Source organism: Parasteatoda tepidariorum, chromosome 10 (genome assembly GCF_043381705.1).
Source record: "Parasteatoda tepidariorum isolate YZ-2023 chromosome 10, CAS_Ptep_4.0, whole genome shotgun sequence".
Taxonomy (NCBI): Eukaryota; Metazoa; Arthropoda; class Arachnida; order Araneae; family Theridiidae; genus Parasteatoda; species Parasteatoda tepidariorum.
The window spans coordinates 71,665,252-71,680,294 of record NC_092213.1 but is presented as its reverse complement, the minus strand read 5'-3'; the positions used below and the strand labels follow the sequence as shown (position 1 = coordinate 71,680,294).

At 28.9% G+C, this 15,043-nt stretch overlaps 1 protein-coding gene across 1 annotated transcript in view; it reads right to left on the bottom strand.

The window, feature by feature from the left end:
* Window positions 1–11,502: 11,502 nt before the first annotated feature.
* Window positions 11,503–15,043, bottom strand: part of LOC107442793 (suppressor of tumorigenicity 14 protein homolog) — a 29,263-nt gene continuing 25,722 nt past the window's right edge. The window contains exon 9 of the mRNA XM_071186647.1: window positions 11,503–12,954. Within this exon, the coding sequence (XP_071042748.1) occupies window positions 12,707–12,954 (248 nt within the window). The 3' untranslated portion in view covers window positions 11,503–12,706. The remainder of the gene's footprint in view (window positions 12,955–15,043) is intronic.

The window sequence follows — 15,043 nt, the reverse complement described above, 5'->3', positions numbered from 1 at the left end:
ATTTCATAAGTATACAACAGTCTTTTAAGTATACAACAGTCAATGCTAGTGCAAAGTCATTTTAAAATGCTAACAGCAATGCTATTTATTATTTTTTTTTTTAAAAAAAGTTCTTTCAGTACTATAGTATTAGATCTTAGAGCAAGAGACAGTGAATGTCATGTTTCGTGAGAATCACCCATACATATTTTTTCCCGGATTTTTATTTATGTATTTTTTGAAATTTTTTTAATGTTATTCTATTTTAATAATTTTTCTTCTTATCTTTTCATTATTCTGTAATTTTTCCATCGTTTCTCTATATTTTGAACTTTACACACACGCACACACATATTATTCATGTCTCACTCAACTAAATGAGTGAATGTTTATTATATCAAGTGTGTAAAAGTAGATGTAATCATGAATAGCTCACCTCTCTTGAATAATCACTAAAGAAAACATTCTTTCTACAAGGCTTTTATCATTTTATATAAGAAGCAAGCTTGTAATAAAAAAAGAGTATACCTTATCGCCTAAATTCAGGCTGTTTAGATCAATGAGGAGTAAATTTTTATCTGAATTATCTATAGTCCAACATTTCTCATACCAGCTTCTTCCACGAACGACATAGGTATCTGAAATAGTGCCATTTGTTTGTCTTCTTTCTGAGCAAGAGCAAAAAACCAAACCTGAAATGTATTGATTTTAGTAACCTTCAAGATTAGTAGCATTTTGTAGAATTATAATTATGTTTTGTAGAATTATAATTATGTTTAAGCATTAAAGCACTTTAACTCCTGCAGACGTAAGAACTTCACCTTATTCTGCGTATATAACCTGGACCATGGATGATCCATTCTTTATCAAATTGCCAGTTAAATTACGATTTATTTTTCTCAGGTTTCTTAAGTGGCAATTGTTAAATTTTATCTTAAGTAATCTTTAAACCTTTGTAATGTAAGCGAAAAAGAAAATTTATATTCTCTTGTAACTTTTGAACTATTGGTTCATTCATTCATTAAATTGTCATGGCAATATCTCAAAGAAATATCTTGATTATTCCGTCTTGGTTATCTGTAACCGGAGTCGAATTCGCTATTTTTTGTAGCAAAACACTCATTTTTTCAGAAGAAACATATAAATGTTTCCTTCAAATTCGATTTATGGAGCAAAAATATTCCCTAAAACCAAATGTCATAAAATTCTGACCATTAGAGTGTTTGCAAAGACAAATTAAAATTTGGCATGAAAAATTGAATGTCCTCAATTTTTGGCATCGGTAGAAACAAATTTACGTAAAGCATCACTTGGGAATCGCGTTGCTCTTTAATGGGTTAACCTAGTGTTTCTTATAGGAATGCCAATTGTTCCTCTTTCTGCTCAAGTTATAAAAAATTGTTAGTGAATTCACTATTGTAACCTATAGAAAGAGAAGAATTACGCCTATTTTTTAAAGCACCATCACAAAATAGTTGCTTGCTTTATTTAGAAAAAACTGGGCACTTGGGACGTGCAGCGGCCCCCATCCCATACATTATAAAAATAAAAAACATTGATATAAAAACATTGAATTTAGCAACATTGGGGTATACAAAATAGTAGCAATGACGATGCATTGGATATGATACTTAAAATGTTTTAGATGTAGAGGTGAAAAAGTATATGTAGCTTTGTAGAGGTTTTTTTTACATGGAATTAACTTTACGCAAACAAATTTTATAATCGTGCGGAAAAAAAATTTCAATTTTCATTTCAAAAATTTCAATGGCAAAATATGCAAAAGTATAATTAACATTAGGGAGTCCAAAATTTGGATGGCTTTCCTGATTGAACTATGGGAATATGTTTCCCAGATTGCGGCTACCCCCTATATTTTAAGGGTCAGAAATACGAGTTCGTCGAATAAAGGTATCTTTAGTCAGAGAAAGTACGCTTTTGTGTCTGATTTCGTTACTTTTAAATTAATTAGCATATTTGAGGTCACTGCCTCCGACCATTAAGTTTGAGTCCTAAAACGTGAAGATTTAATCTTTAAATCAAGAGTTACTCAGGGTGGAGCGCTTTTTACCTGTCTGTGTATGCAAATATTCTTTCAAATTAAAGCTTTAGACAATAGTTTTTGAAAAAAAATAATAATAATTTGCTTAATTAAACAAATATATATNCTTGGTGAAAGTGGTGCTTCGTAATAACTAAAAGAGAATAACAAGCGCACAGTTGTTGTATATATATATATATATATATATATATATATAGCATAATAAATGAATACAAAAAGGAAAAAAAACACGAAGAAAATTAAGCAAGACAATAAGTTTCATTTACTGTGCATAATCTGTAAGTAAATAGAACTTATAAAATAAGTTCAAAGTGTAGAGGAAACATGGAAAAAATTACAGAACAATGAAAAAAGGGAAAAAAAGAAAAAAAATTATAAAAATAACAAGAAACTGGGGAAAAAATGAATAAAACATATAAAGAGACCAACATATCTCATTGTATGCAAAAAAAAATTCTAACAAATTGTTCTGCTAGCTCATCTGTGGATCTTACAAACGTATAACAGTGGTGGTAAGTTTACGTAGAGGGAGTAATTTTAATAAAATATCATTTTAATAAAGTATCTCTTTAATAAAGTATCACTTTAATAAAGCGTAACTTCAGCGATTAGAGTTCTGATCCTGCAACTTGGGGCTGCTTAAAAGTCTGAGAACAATTTTACTTCCTTAAAAAATGCTGTGGTGGTCACAAATATTAGTAACTATTGATACTGGTTGATTTTCATGTTTTTGAAATTTGTTTTTTAAAAATTTGTAACACTGGTGATGATCCTGCTTAAAAATGATACAGAACAGATGTAAATATTCTCATTTAAATATTAGTTCAATTAATCATAACTTTAACATTTTTGTTTATAATTATTTTGAAACTATTACATATTGGTTGTTTTTGACTTAAACTGTTATCTAGAATTTTCTCCATATGAAGGAATAATAAAAATATAAAAAATACCGATTGTTTATTTTTTCTTTTATGACGAATTATACTTTAATAAAGCAGAGAAAATGTTAAAAATATGGCAATAAAACTTCGATACTCACACATTTGGCCGAATAATATTCCTAGAATGCAGAAGAAAATACTATTTCCAATCATTTCTACTGACTAAAATTCTTTCTATAATACTCTAATATTATAAACTACAAAATTTACTTACACTCTTTTATATACGTTTACTGAGAAAAAAATAAGATAACATCCACGAGGTCAAACTTGCCGATGGTCAGTGATAATATAAGGGAAATTTCCCCTTTTCTTTAATTATATGTATCTTTTGAAGAGGATTTCAAGTGCTCAAGAGGTTTAAGATGATAAACAAAACTTTTCTGTGCAATACAAAAGCTTATCAATATGAATGAAATCATTGTTTAAAAATCCATATTTCAATCAAATATGTTTATTTTATCAAATGATGATGCATTTCTCTTTTAAAAGTTGTTCCTTAAAAAAAAATAAGTTTTTATTTTTATTCGGAAACAAGTTTTAATAAAGAATCAAACAGAAAAAAAACGATAACAAAATTAAACAAATAATTTAAAAGTTGTGTTTTTCCAATAGAATAAATCGGAGAAAATAATTTTAATTTGTTGGAACTAAAACGAGTGGTAATGGAGAGGACTTTCGATGGACTTTTCGATATAATGTTCATGTCTGGGGATTTTGGCGGCCAGCGGAAGTGTCCAAATTCAGAAGAGTGCTCTTGGATCCATTCCCAGACAGAACATTTTTGAACATATTTGGGATGCCTTGCAACGTGATGTTCAGAAGATATCCCCACCCCCTCCTACTCCCACTGGTTTATGGACAGCCCTGCAGGATTCATGGTATCAATTATCTCCAGCACTACTGCACACATTGATCGAATCCATGCCACGTCGTGTTGCGGCACTTCTGCTTACTCGCGAGGGCCCTACACGATATTAGGCAGGTATACCAGTTTTTTTGGCTCTTCAGTGTATATACTAACGATAAAAAGATTAATAATTATTTTAAAAATATTTTTTTTAATGGTTAAGAAATAAAAGCTTTAAAATTAGTTTTCATCTCAGGCAGTTGAATTCACGGGTATTGGAATGGTTTCTAATCTAGTTCTAAGAGTTAGTTTATGGAGCATGCATAAGCTGAAAATAAAATAAGCTGAATTATGGTTTTCAAAAAAATTTTTTTAGAGAAACTCTTTTCTTATTTATGTTTCACTATTTCACTTTAAATTAAAAATATGAGAAAAACTTATGCAAACTTTTATAAATGCATATCCTTTTCGTAATTGATTCAATAAATTGTAGGATTTTTATAAATAAAAAACTTTTTTGTAATTAACATTTTACTTAAATAATTTCGGAAAATTAACTGAAACATTAAACAAATTATAGATCTTGATATTAATATATAAATATAATTACAAAATATAACTTTTACTTTAATGGATTTCAAAGAGTTTAAGGCATATTGATAAAATTTTTTTATTTATCTACTAATATTTTTTAAAACAAAAATATAGTGATTATTGAATTTCTCCAAGAAGTTAAGTCATAACTAATCTATTTCCGAAAGTAAAAGTAAAATTCTAAAGATTTTGAATTTCAAAAAAAAGATAAAACTCCTTCTTACATGAAAATATTGAGTTTTGATATCTAGTTGTGATTCTGGGAGTTTTCAACGTTCATTATTTCATCGAATCACGTAACATTTTCTTAATTTTACACATTTGATTTAATTTTAAAAAATTAAATTTTTTTCAAATTAAAAAGAAATTATACTTTGGTTTTATTTTGTTTTAAATTATATTTCTCAATTTTTAATATAAATTAAGGTACATCTGGGTTTTGATTTTTTCGAAATGTACTTCAAAAGCGTTACTTTTTTTCTATTTTGTGTATGTACTTTTTTGTTATACTCACACTCCTTACTTTCCGAAATCAAATTTTCTTTCTTTTTATTCATTATTTTTTTTAAAGTAATGTATGTTCAATTATACTGGCGTGAAAAATTACTTTACACCAAATTTACTAAACAATCATATAAAACATTAACTTTTTTCCCCACAAAACATTTGAAAGTTGGCAGCCCTGTGTTTAACTCTATGACCCCCAAGTAGGTGTGAATATCAAAATACTAATAATATAACGAAAATTTATTACATATTATAATTGTGCCTATGTTATAGCTAGCTCAAAAACTTTTTGGACGATGATATGTAATATTTATAGTAAGAAGAACGCACACAGTAACATGTTTCTCAATATCAAAATATTATTATATTTAATAAATATCACTCATACGAATCAAAAGATTTGTAAATAAATATGGAATGTATATACTATTGGGCATACACAGGATATAAGATGAAATATACTCTTTTCTAAAGAATAAAAAAAATTATTTTCTCAAAATTTTGATTAAAATAAAAACAATCAGATTTATAAAAATATTTAAAATTATGAAGGATGTTTTTAATTAATAACAAAATTCCTTAATATCTAATAACTTTTACTTTTAAGTTTAATATATATATATATATACTTACGCACGCATATGAAATCAAAGCAATTTTCGAAATAGTAACTTACAAATTCGGCCGAACAGAATTTCTGAAATGAAAAATAAAAAGTAAAAAGTTAACATTGCAAACACACTCGCTCTTCGACTAATTTCTATTACAACATTGAAGCTTGGAATCAATTGTTTTTATAGCAAGAAGAATTTGATCTCATATCAATTTATTTCAACGTTATGTTGAAACAAATTGAAGTTTACGTAGAACTATGAATCAGAGATGTCAATCGAAAGTATTTATTTGTAATCAATAATTAAATGAGGCATGTTACATAACAGATAAATGGCATAATTAAAGTTAGATAACTAATAAATAAAAAGACCACTCCAGTGTAGTAGGATTGAAAGTGTCTTTGGTAATATAATTCTTTAGGTAATAAAAGAAAACTTTTAATTCTTCTGCTTTTTACTTTTGCATTTAGTTATTACTGCATTTTTCCTAATCGAGCAAACGAATCATGAGCCAACTCTAAATTCATAATAATTTTGGAAAGTAATTAAGAAAAGATTTATGACTCTAAGAATTGAATGTGGCAACATCATTGTTGTCTAACAAATCAATTTAAATTTAATTAGAGTCACAAACAAATTTTCGATAATTGTATGAATGAAATACAGGTAAAATGTCCCCTTAACCCAATTTTGATTCTTCGGCTACCGATGTTCAACTCCGTAGCCTTGTAGTTTTGAACCCAATCCAGAAGACAAGTGAACTCCTGGATCAAGTGGAGGGAGAAGTTTGCCTTTTGGGAGACTTTTTGATAGAACTAACCAGCATTAGTGTTACATGATGAGGAAAACGACAAAACCTTCCAAGACAACCCCTTAGTCTGACGGGATTCTAACCCATGATTCGTCTACTACTGAGGATATTTTATTGCAGCACTGTGATCGGTGCTAGTTGGATGCAGAATTCGTATCGACCAGCCAGCGCAGGGATTCGTGCCGGAGTCACCTCAATGGGAAAGGACGGTTCTATGTAATGCTTATAAAAAATACAATTTAGGTATTAAAGTTTTAGGAAGTGCCATGAAGCTACGGTGTTTCCGAGGATAGAGCATAGAAAACTATAACCTCATTAATTATTATAAATTTAAATAATTATTAATTAAATATTTGTTTGAACATTAAGTACTTGTACAAAATAAATTTAATTTGAAGTTGATTGAATGGAAATTTCAATACTCTATTTTTAATTGTATATGCAATTATGTAATTTATAATAATTATTGTTATAAATAATTTATCAATTAGCAGTAGTCTCTTAAGGAGGGTGTAAATCTTTTGATGAGTTAAAATTAGTAAAATGAGACACTATTAATAGTATTTGAGAGGGTAATTGTACTACAATATATATTCTGATTAATTAATTTTTCAAAATGAATAAGATTGTTTAGACAAAGAATGTAGAAATAAATTTTTCATTTGGAAAAGAAAAGCCTGTAGTGAGTATGTTAAAAGATTTTACCAAAATAGCTCCATTTTATAATAAGTTTTCTATTATAGAACGCACCTGTTTCCATCTACTGTACCTTTTGCAAAAACAAATCTGTATTTAAAGGAAAATTGAACCCAGAATTTGGCAAAAACCCAGAATTTAGAGTATCAGTTGAAAGGAAAAGCATCTAATTACTCAGTTATTTACTGCTTCTCTTATGGCAGCTGGACTAAAAAGAATAGTTTCTGATTTTAGATTAGTTCAGTACAAAGTGTGAAATTGCTTAAGGACTAAATAGTTTCATTTTTGTTTAAATATTTTAGTAAGAAATAAAGAGAGATTTTATGATATTTAAAATTTTTAGTTTCAGGAATTTGTCATAACGCTTTAGATTAAATTTATATTCTGCATTTTAATGAGAACCGAAAGTGTATTTTATTTAATTTTATAACTCTTGTTTCCCAATATTTTGATCGATTAAAACTTTGTTAATTGCAAAAGAAATATTAAATGATACTGTAAACATATAATTATTTATTAATGAAATGTGAATGTATATTGTGAATATTGGTCATTCATAATATATTCATTCATGTATGAATTAAATTTTAATATACTAATTAAATAACAGATTAATTATATTATCAGAATTTCTGCATGTTCATTAAATTTTTCCTTTAATTTCTGTTTAGAGTGTATTAATTGATTAACATATTAATTAAATAACATATTAATTAAATTTATTAGAATTTCTGCATGTTCATTAAATTCTTAAATCATTTTTTAATTTTAGTCTGAATGTACAAGTCTGTCTAGAACGTATTAATTAATTAATATATTACTTAAATTTATCAGAATTTCTGCATGTTCACTTAATTACAGTTATATTTAGATGACACTTAAAAAAAAGTTCTTATTCCAAAAGTTTTACTCTTTAATTCGCAGCCAATTTGCTAAAACTAAAGGAGAAAGCGGAGCAGTTGGCATCCATATTAGCATAATGTCTTATTTTAAATTTTCTCAAGTCAAGAAATTGTTGCATTATTTTTTATAAAAAAATTTAATTTTGCAATCACCATTTATATTGTGTCGTTCAAAAACTAAACAAAAATTTTTTTTAAAGCTATAGAATATTATGTGGCGATTCAATCGCTATTTAGATTATTTTTCAACTGTTTTATTGAACTAAGGGTTCTCGCGGCCCTTCAAGTACTTATGTGGTAGCAAAAATAAGAAAATTAGCTGTATTAAAATATGTTTATCATGATTTTTAATTCTTCCAAATGTAAATATCTGTGAAATCTTTTATAAAGAAACACGCGTTCATTTACAGAGATGCCAACTTGCTCCGGACAGCAAATATATATTTTAAAGTGGTAGTTTATCAATTGTGATTCTTGATTTAATGAATTCAATTTAGTACATTTTTATCCACCACTATTTCTAAATAATTTGTAGGCTTATATAATTCACCTCTCTACGTTACTTAAATAAAGCCATACGTTTTAAAAAGCGAGCAAAAATAGTCAGATAATTGCAAAATTTACTTTGTAGCTCTTTACCGTTTTTTTATAATTATTTTGGCTTGTCCGGAACAATTAGCATTACTCTTCAACCTTTACGAGACTGGCGAGTCATAAATGTAGTCGTATGCATACCTGCCAACTCTTCCGGATTTTCCGGAAGATTTTATTTTCATATCTAAAGTGGTAGTAAATATATACTATTTTTTCTTTTATAATTTTAATTTTTAAATGATTTTGATCACCACTATACTTACAAAAATTAAGCATATATATTAATATGCGTTACTATCATGGTTGTCAACTTAAATTTTCTCAAATCCAACGTATTTGTTTGCTTAAAATTGAAGTTTTAATTCCATTTCAATATCACTGGGAAAAATGATAAAGGAAAGGATTAAAAGTTGGCAGGTATGCGTATGGTATCAGAATCCGGATAATAAAAAACTGTAGCTTAAGCTTGGGCATAGCTACTTTCTCAGACTTATTTTTGCTTTCACATTAAAACTAACACATACAAGCCTAAGTGCTAAAAGTGTAACTATACAATTTTTAATTCCAACTAAGTAGTGGTGAATTAAATAAAGTAAACTATTATTACCCCGCCCACAAATAAACTGCTTTGAAAAATAGTTTGGCAGCCAGTTCTATCTTTTTTTTTATCCTGATTATCGACACCGCCTGAGAATGCATATATGACTCGTCCGTCTCGAAGAGGTTAACTTCTTTAAGGGCCGTGCAAATGCAAACCCTTAACCATACCTGCCAACTTTTACGCATTTGGCGTAAAATTTTATTTCAATCTTTAAAGTGGTAGTAAAATGTATGCTTTTCATTTATTTCTTGCATTTATAAACTTAATTTATAATCTTTTTCACTACCACTACTTTTAAAAATATTAAGCACATATATAAATGTATAATACTGAGGTAGAGTCTTTCGCAAACTTTATCAAAATACTGTGTGTGTTTCTACCTAAAATTGTAATTTAAATTCCATCTTACTACCACTGGGGAAAATGATCATCGAAAGGTTTAAAAGTTGGCAGGTATGCTTAACCCTTTCGCACCGATTGTCACAAATACGTGCCAGCATTAAACCGTATCAATCAGGGTAAAAAGATAAAACTGGCAATCAAAGTAGTTCTTTAGCAGTTTATTTGTGGGCGGGGTTATAATTGTTTGCTTTATTTAATTCACCATTACTTAGTTCAAAATAAAATTATTTAGTTATACTATGAACTAATATTGATTACTTGTATGATTAAACTAACAACAGTTAAAGTAAAAGCAAAGTAAGTCTGTCAAATTAGCAACGCCTACATTTAAGTTACCGTTTTTTATTTATTTACATCCTGATTTTGTACGAATGCTTTTATGAATCACCCGTCCCCAAGGGGTTAAACCCCTTCCTGCCATCTTTTGCACAGAATTATACTTTTATATTTAATTTGGTAGCAAAGTTTATGTATTCATATTTTATTCTTAAATGTGCTTTAAATTTACTTTATATTCCACTAAATTTGAATAATTTAAACACATTTATAGTATTGTATCTCTTAAAATATGCTTAAGTGAAAACTAGTCAGCTTATTAACTTAATTAAAATAGTATTTTTGAAATTAGACAAAATTGGCAGATGTGATTTAACTCGAGTAAATGATTTAAATTTTGGTACAGGTATGAACATCTTAAAAATAACGTTAAATCCGACTTATTATTTGGTTTTGAAGGCTCTGAATTGAAGCTTTTCATCAACAATTATAGTTTTTAACCCTTCGCACTCGGAGTACTTTAAAAAGCTGTTTGATCTATTATCAGCACTATAGCATTAAAAATACAATATTATTATACAATTTAAAAATTCTTATAATAATGTGGTTACTAATTATTAAGTTGTAAAATTTCTTAATTTTAAAGTGGTGACTGTTGATGGTGCCTTAGTGGAGAGATCGAAGTGTTAGGAATCATTACATTTAGTTTTTAGCCATCAACTTCGATTCTAATTAGGAAAAGTAAGAAAAGTATCAGTATGAAGAAAAACCAAGATTTTGTCTCAAAGAAAAGGAAATTATCAGTCTTCTTTGAGTATTATTATTGAATGCAAAATAGATCTACTTTTTGCATTCAACTTTTAATAGCGATTAAATATTTGATTAACACAGTAATATTTGGTGTTACAGATTTTTATTATTTCACCGATTTTATTAAAATAACAGTTGTTGAAGCTAAAGTTATTATTCAAGCTACATATGTGGAAAGTACGACTTTTATTTAAGTAACAGTTCTGTTTCAGGTTTTGAAGTTACAGTTCTTGGTTGTACGGTAATTATTAAAGTTACAGTTCTGGTAGATACTGTTAAGATTAAAGTTACAGCTATTTGAAGGTACGGTTTTGATTGAACCAACAGTTCTTGAAAGTATGCTTATTATTGAGATTACATTTCTTGAAAATGCTGTTATAATTTGTGTTAGATTTTTTGAAGGTATGATTGTTATTGAAGTTACAGTTCTTGAAGGTACAGTGTCTATTCAGGTTACAGTTATTTACGTAAACCCAGCGATGAATATGAACTACTTTATAAAAAATGTCAGTAATTAATCCACGTTTTTCAGTTTCAAAACGAGCCGAAAGATTTTTCTTATCAATTAAATTGCCTTCCGTTTATAACCGAAAAGAAAGCTGGAAAAAGGAATCTTGAGTAAAAATAGGCTTTTTTTGTCCTTTGTCAATGTTCAATGAATAAGCTCCTCTTTTATCAACAGCAGAAGAAAAGAAAGCAAATGAGTGAAAAATGAGCTGAAAGTTATAATTAATTCGCTTTCTCTTTGAAACAACAACAGCCTTTTTTGTAGTTGTAAGTATTTTATGTAACCTTATATTATGTATGTTACCTTGCAGTGCGCAACAAAATAAGATCACATTTTTTGTGTGACTTTTATTATAAGTAATATACATTTTTCAAAATTAAATATAGTTAATTAAATGAATGAAAAACAGAATATGTTCATATCATTTAATATAAATATTTTATATTTAACTATAAATAATTTGCTAACAATATCAAAATCCCCCCTCAAATATCTGTTACAAAATTATTGAACCGCCATTTAAAATAAATTTGTTGACAAAACTAAAAAGATGTTGATCCACAAGTTTTCAGGTTAACTTCAAAGACTGACTTTTTCATCTACTCTACCAAATTTTCAATTAAAGTCTTAGGAATTTTGTCCCATTCATCCATGATAGCTACTTCCAGGTCGTATACAGATTCATATTGGTGGTTAATTGCCTACACTTGTCAAGTGAAGTAGACACACAAGTTTTCTGTAAGATTGAGATCAGGACTAGGGCTTGGCCAGTTTTAGAAATCGATTTTTGATTTCAAAAACTAATTAATTTTAAGTTGATTGGGACGCATGGCATGACCATTGTCTTACTGCAATTTCCAGTTTGACCCTTTTAGATGTTGTCCAAAGGGTATGAGGTGTTGGTAAAGTAGTTTTTAATAACGATTGCATTTACTGCAGGTCACATTTACTATCAGATTCTAAGGCTCCCAAGACCACCACCCATCTGCCTACATAAGTAATCTAAAGATCTTGTTTGCAAATGATACCAGAAGTAATTTTTACCATAAGGATCATCCATATTGAACTTCTTTATGTCGGAAAAATATATTTTTCCAAGCAGCTTCATAGGTCGTAACCTCCTTAGCCTCTCTTCTTTATGATGCTTCAACAGTTTTGACTTTCTTTTTAATTTTTGAAGTACAGCATTTGAATTTATTCTCAAAATGCGTCAGATTGTTAAATGGGATATTTATATGTCACACAGTGCGTCAAGTATATGCTAGATATAATCTAAGTATCTTGCTTGCTGAGATATTTTGAGAGAAGAAAAGTTCTGTTTCGTTGAAATTTTGAAAATATATCGATTATTCCAAGTTGATAATTTACAGTTCATACTGTAATCTTACGATTTATGGCCCTAGAAATGTAAGGTTGTTAGTTTTAGCCAATAATGTGTATTTAATTTGTCCATTAGCAGAAAATCACCACACTTATTTCAATAACAAAACCAAATACAATGTTTATTTATTTTTTCACAAATTCAAAGGTTTTAAGCAGAAACAGATAGCGGTGCGTCAATTATGGATGACAACAGCTTTTGCTGACCTATTCCCAAAAACTATCCTAATTGCGTCTTCTTGTAGCTCCTCGAATTTTAAAGTTATGGTATTGTTTCTTTGTTTCAGTCTTTCAATTTCAATTTGTTTTTGGAATTCAATTCTAGCCATTTCGTATTTTTTTTGGAGCTCTATCACTTCTAAACGACGACGATGTTCCTTAACTTCCATATCCATGAAATCCTTTATAGTCGAGTGCGTGGCTCCTAAAAGAACATTGCACAAAGTGAATACACAAGTGGGCGACCTTTGTGCTAAAATACAAACTAAGGTAAACAACGTTAAAGAGCACAAAAATATTATTAAAAGCAGACAGCTGTTTCGGATGCTCAAAGGGCAACCTTCATCAGTGCAACTATTGCACTGATGAAGGTTGCCCTTTGAGCATCCGAAACAGCTGTCTGCTTTTAATAATATTTTTGTGCTCTTTAACGTTGTTTACCTTAGATTGCACAGAGTGATTATTATTAAAGTAGCCCTGTAATCTCTATGCAGTCAACTCTAAATAATAGATGTAAATGAAGAATCGCATTACACATTAGGGGCGAGATTTTATACTTATAAACTTGGAAGAGTTAAAATAATACATTGATTCTTACTAAACTATAAATAAAAGTTATATTGCCCTTAATTCAAGTTTTTTTAAGCAACCATAAGAACTATATGGTTACTGTAAATGATAATTCGAGTTAGCATTGCAGATATTAAAATTTCATCTCAGTAAGTGAACAATTCAACAACACCATCGCAATTAAAAGTACATTTTATTTTATTTCATAACCGTCGTTTAAGAACTGTCGGGTTTACGAATACTAATGTTTAATTCCGTAGCCTTTTAATTTGGAACTCAATCCAAGGGAACTGGATCAAGTATTGAGGTAAATTCTTCCTCCGTCGGGGACTTTTCGATAGAACTAACCAGCATTTGCGTTACATGGAGAGGAAAACCGCAAAAATCTCCCATGATTTGAGTGATATAGAGGGGACATTAACCCATGATCTGTCTACTACTGAGGATATATTACGTCGGCACTGTGGTCGGTAAGAGTTGTTTGCGAAATTGGTATCGACCAGCCGTCGCTGAATTCAAACCCGGTTCACCTCGCTCTATATTCCTTGAACCATCAAGTTGAACGTTCTTTAAATGAGTTGTATTTAAAAGGGATGATTAGCAGTGTTGCCAGATTAGGGGTTTTCCCTCTAAATTTAGGGGGATTTTTTATCTTCAATGGGTATTTTAGGGGAATTTGTTTTTAGGGGTTTGTTTTAGGGTTATTTTTGAAGTTCACTAGTTTCATTTTGGTTACGTTCTAATATCAAATTTTATAACTGAATGTGTGAGATGGTAATATGAAAATCAATATGATAAACCAAAACAAAAAGATTAAGATTTAATTTTAGAACGTAACCCCTTTGTTGAATGTAGTAGGTTATTACTTAGCTCGATCAACCTGTACGTTGGTGAATTTGAATTCAAATTATTTAAAATTTTTAATGTGCATGGTTTAAAAATAATGCCAAAGGATAAAGAAAAAAAGAAGTACGTATCAAAGTACAAGAAAGATTGGGAACACGAAAAGCAGTTTAAAGGTAAATTAATAGTACAATTGTTCATCATTTTTTTAAAATTATGAGCACATTATTAATTTGTTGATAATAAAATATTAAGAAGTATTCAAGCAACGTTTTTTATACATTATTTAACTTTTGTACTATTTTTTAAAACTTATTCATTAAGTTAAAAATTTTGGGGTTTTTTAAAAATTTTTAGGGGATTTTACAACGCCATCTGGGGGTGAACGGTTAGCGAATTGCCAAAACATACCGTAGATTGCAAAGGGCTGGCGAAAGTTTCTATTGGTGTTAAAGGAGCGTTCTCGAAATCGCCAAACAGCTGTGTGCTTATGTTTTTGTTTTATTTTCGATATCGCATAGCATTCAACAAGTTAGATATGGGTGCGACATTTAAATTAAGCGGGTCTTCATTTGATTCTTCTGCATCAAATAAAATATAAAGCGTATTTTTCTGTTATAGCGCCAACATAATCGTTTGTATCTGTTGACTAAATTGTGTTTATTAGCGTTTTTTAATAAGTCGTAATAGAACTAAGATAGAAAAATTACGCATTATTACATATTCTATAGTTTCATAACTTTCATTAAATGCATTTCGAGTAGTGAAATTCTTTTCCTACTCATCCACTAATTAGAATTAATAATTTCACAATAACCTTTAATCCTTAATAATGAAATGATTATTATAATAAAGTTTGTTTACTTAAAAGATTAAAAAAA